General features: G+C 49.0%; 1 protein-coding gene across 1 annotated transcript; it reads left to right on the top strand.

Moving 5' to 3' along the window:
* The first annotated feature begins 809 nt into the window (after positions 1 to 809).
* On the top strand, positions 810 to 1,202 carry LOC131938742 (uncharacterized). Its single transcript, XM_059296882.1, has one exon. The coding sequence runs from the start codon at positions 810 to 812 to the stop codon at positions 1,200 to 1,202; it is 393 nt and encodes a 130-aa protein (XP_059152865.1).
* Positions 1,203 to 4,436: the final 3,234 nt, after the last annotated feature.

Genomic DNA, 4,436 nt, shown 5'->3' with positions numbered 1-4,436 from the left:
GTTTTGCGAATAGTTGTTATTTATTATTGTAATGATTATTCGATTTTTAAAATAGTATAAAAAGTATTTTTTTTAAATTTTATGAACTAAAATCAACGCGTACTTTACAGACAGTTGTGAAATGTTGGTATAATAATACAATAATTACAATAATTAAAGACTGAAGTAAAAGTCATTACCTACATTTTTGTTCTCAAAGTGAAGTCATTACTAGATCTACATATTTTATTGTCAATCATGACCTAGATCTATATCTTAATCTATATTTACATATTTTATTCTTAAAGTTACAATTTGATACCTTTTAAACCTAATACTATTGCCGTGACCGGATAATCCCAATACTATTGCCGTGACAGGATAATCCTGATACTATTGCCGTGACAGTATAATCACGATACTATTGCCGTGACAGGATAATCTTGATACTATTGCCGTGACAGGGTAATCATGACAGGATAATCCCGATAATCGTGACACTGTGTTGTTATAGGCTAACAGTATAAAAGTCAATAAAAATACTTGAAATGCCCTAATCTCCTTAGTTAAAACATCACAGAAATTATAGTTTGAATAGGCTCATATATATGCCATGAGAAAAAAACAGTATATGAACTGGTCCATAAGGCAGATGAAGTAGAGCTAATCTGTTTAACTTATCTCGAGATCCGAAGGTATAATATAGACAGCAAAATGCTCAGTAAAACCCCAGTTCTATAGTTTACTAAGTAGTCTCTAAAATCCCAATAGCTATAGTTTAACATACACAGTAGCCTTAATCCCTAAAATCCCAATATCTGTAGTTTAACATGACCAGTAACCTTTGTCTCAAAAATCCCTATAGTTGTAACCTGCTTGAAACTACAAGCCCCTGTCCAAGCCCCCAGCCCAAGCCCCTGTCCAAGCCCACAGTCTCCAAGCCCCTGTCCAAGCCCCCAGTCTCCAAGCCCTTGTCCAAGCCCCCAGTCTCCAAGCCCCTGTCCAAGCCCCCAGTGTCCAAGCCCCCAGTCTCCAAGCCCTTGTCCAAGCCCCCAGTCTCCAAGCCCCTGTCCAAGCCCCCAGTCTCCAAGCCCCTGTCCAAGCCCCCAGTCTCCAAGCCCCTGTCCAAGCCCCCAGTCTCCAAGCCCCTGTCCAAGCCCCCAGTCTCCAAGCCCCTGTCCAAGCCCCCAGCCCAAGCCCCCTGTCCGAACCCCAGTATCTAGTGTACAATGCCAGCCGTTGCACATCAGCAATTAAAATTTCCACTGATCACGTGGCATTTCAATCACGAACACTGCTAAAAATAATTTGCTTTATTAACGTTAAAGTTGTAATTAGATGTAGGCTTTACTAGCAGACGCGGGGTTATGAAAGCTGTTAGACTGTTGCTAGCTTAGTGTCGCCCAAACTGCAAGACTATACGGACTGTGTTAGTCTCTGACTAGTTGGGCGCTGCCTAGACTACAATACTATACGTACTGTGTTAGTCTCTGACTAGTTGGGCGCTGCCTAGACCACAATACTATACGGACTGTGTTAGTCTCTGACTAGTTGTGCGCTGCCTAGACAATAATGCTATACGGACTGTGTTAGTCTCTGACTAGTTGTGCGCTGCCTAGACTACAATGCTATACGGACTGTGTTAGTCTCTGACTAGTTGTGCGCTGCCTAGACTACAATGCTGTACGGACTGTGTTAGTCTCTGACTAGCTGAGGGCTGCCTAGACTACAATGCTGTACGGACTGATATGTTTGAAGGGAGATAATATGCCCTCTTAACGCCGGTAGATTTCCGTGGGTAAAAGAGCGAATGAATAATGGCCCCTTGTTGTGCAAGTCCGTTCATCGGCAAGTTGTTTTGATGTCTCATTTATAATGGTACATTGTAGGTAAATGGTGCATTCATAATGGTGGATTGTAGGTAAATGGTGCAGTCGTTGATTAGAGTCTGGTATTTGCTTGTCTAGTGGGGTCAAGGTCATGTAGTAGCTACAGACTTTGTTCGGAGGGTGTTACGTGTGTAGCCTGTTATGTGCTGATAGGTAGCTTGATTTGCTACTCTAGGTAGCTTGATTTTCTACTCTAGGTAGCTTGATTTTCTACTCTAGGTAGCTTGATTTTCTACTCAAGGTAGCTTGATTTTCTACTCTAGGTAGCTTGATTTTCTACTCTAGGTAGCTTGATTTGCTACTCTAGGTAGCTTGATTTTCTACTCTAGGTAGCTTGATTTTCTACTCAAGGTAGCTTGATTTTCTACTCTAGGTAGCTTGATTTGCTACTCTAGGTAGCTTGATTTTCTACTCTAGGTAGTTTGATTTGCTACTCTAGGTAGCTTGATTTGCTACTCTAGGTAGCTTGATTTTCTACTCTAGGTAGCTTGATTTGCTACTCTAGGTAGCTTGATTTTCTACTCAAGGTAGCTTGATTTTCTACTCTAGGTAGCTTGATTTGCTACTCTAGGTAGCTTGATTTTCTACTCTAGGTAGCTTGATTTGCTACTCTAGGTAGCTTGATTTTCTACTCAAGGTAGCTTGATTTTCTACTCAAGGTAGCTTGATTTGCTACTCTAGGTAGCTTGATTTTCTACTCAAGGTAGCTTGATTTTCTACTCAAGGAAGCTGGATTTGCTACCTAGTCAATGATGATTGGTAGATTGGAGGGACGAGTGTGGTGGGAGTGTGGTGGGAGTGTGGGAGGAGTGTGGTGGGAGTGTGGGAGGAGTGTGGTGGGAGTGTGGGAGGAGTGTGGTGGGAGTGTGGGAGGAGTGTGGTGGGAGTGTGGGAGGAGTGTGGGGGGAGTGTGGTGGGAGTGTGGGAGGAGTGTGGGAGGAGTGTACTACGAGTGTGGTGGGAGTGTGGGAGGAGTGTGGTGGGAGTGTGGGAGGAGTGTGGTGGGAGTGTGGTGGGAGTGTGGTGGGAGTGTGGGAGGAGTGTGGGGGGAGTGTGGTGGGAGTGTGGGAGGAGTGTGGGAGGAGTGTACTGGGAGTGTGGTGAGAGTGTGGGAGGAGTGTGGTGGGAGTGTGGGAGGAGTGTGGTGGGAGTGTGGGAGAGTGTACTGGGAGTGTGGTGGGAGTGTGGGAGGAGTGTGGTGGGAGTGTGGGAGGAGTGTGGGAGGAGTGTGGGAGGAGTGTGGTGGGAGTGTGGTGGGAGTGTGGGAGGAGTGTGGTGGGAGTGTGGGAGGAGTGTACTGGGAGTGTGGTGGGAGTGTGGGAGGAGTGTACTGGGAGTGTGGGAGGAGTGTGGTGGGAGTGTGGGAGGAGTGTGGTGGGAGTGTGGGAGGAGTGTGGTGGGAGTGTGGGATGAGTGTGGTGGGAGTGTGGGAGGAGTGTGGGAGGAGTGTGGTGGGAGTGTGGGAGGAGTGTACTGGGAGTGTGGTGGGAGTGTGGTGGGAGTGTGGGAGGAGTGTACTGGGAGTGTGGTGGGAGTGTGGGAGGAGTGTGGTGGGATTGTGGTGGGAGTGTGGTGGGAGTGTGGGAGGAGTGTACTGGGAGTGTGGGAGGAGTGTGGGAGGAGTGTGGTGGGAGTGTGGGAGGAGTGTGGGAGGAGTGTGGTGGGAGTGTGGTGGGAGTGTGGGAGGAGTGTGGTGGGAGTGTGGGAGGAGTGTGGGAGGAGTGTGGTGGGAGTGTAGTGGGAGTGTGGTGGGAGTGTGGTGGGAGTGTGGGAGGAGTGTGGGAGGAGTGTGGTGGGAGTGTGATGGGAGTGTGGGAGGAGTGTGGTGGGAGTGTGGGAGGAGTGTACTGGGAGTGTGGTGGGAGTGTGGGAGGAGTGTACTGGGAGTGTGGGAGGAGTGTGGTGGGAGTGTGGGAGGAGTGTGGGAGGAGTGTGGTGGGAGTGTGGGAGGAGTGTGGGAGGAGTGTGGTGGGAGTGTGGGAGGAGTGTGGTGGGAGTGTGGGAGGAGTGTGGGAGGAGTGTGGTGGGAGTGTGGGAGGAGTGTACTGGGAGTGTGGTGGGAGTGTGGTGGGAGTGTGGGAGGAGTGTACTGGGAGTGTGGTGGGATTGTGGTGGGAGTGTGGTGGGATTGTGGTGGGAGTGTGGTGGGAGTGTGGGAGGAGTGTACTGGGAGTGTGGTGGGAGTGTGGGAGGAGTGTGGTGGGAGTGTGGGAGGAGTGTGGGAGGAGTGTGGTGGGAGTGTGGGAGGAGTGTGGTGGGAGTGTGGGAGGAGTGTGGTGGGAGTGTGGGAGGAGTGTGGTGGGAGTGTAGTGGGAGTGTGGTGGGAGTGTAGTGGGAGTGTGGGAGGAGTGTGGTGGGAGTGTGGGAGGACTGTAACAGAGTGTGGTGGGAGTGTGGGAGGACTGTAACAGAGTGTGGTGGGAGTGTGGGAGGACTTTAACAGAGTGTGGTGGGAGTGTGGGAGGAGTGTCGCCGAGAGTGTTGAGGGTGAAGGTGATACGAGAAAAACTTTGCTGAAATATTTATTGATGTGAATTTATAATTAAAATAGCTATCGTCACTTGAGTA

This window comes from Physella acuta, unplaced genomic scaffold, assembly GCF_028476545.2.
Source record: "Physella acuta isolate Inbredline_101_S28 unplaced genomic scaffold, ASM2847654v3 ptg000256l, whole genome shotgun sequence".
In the NCBI taxonomy this organism is placed as follows: domain Eukaryota; kingdom Metazoa; phylum Mollusca; class Gastropoda; family Physidae; genus Physella; species Physella acuta.
The sequence above is the reverse complement of the archived record's forward strand: the minus strand, read 5'-3'. Positions and strand labels throughout refer to the sequence as shown.

What these genes read in the sequence shown, in the direction of transcription:
- LOC131938742 (XM_059296882.1), top strand. Translation starts at nt 810, where the DNA reads ATGACCAGTAACCTTTGTCTCAAAAATCCCTATAGTTGTAACCTGCTT.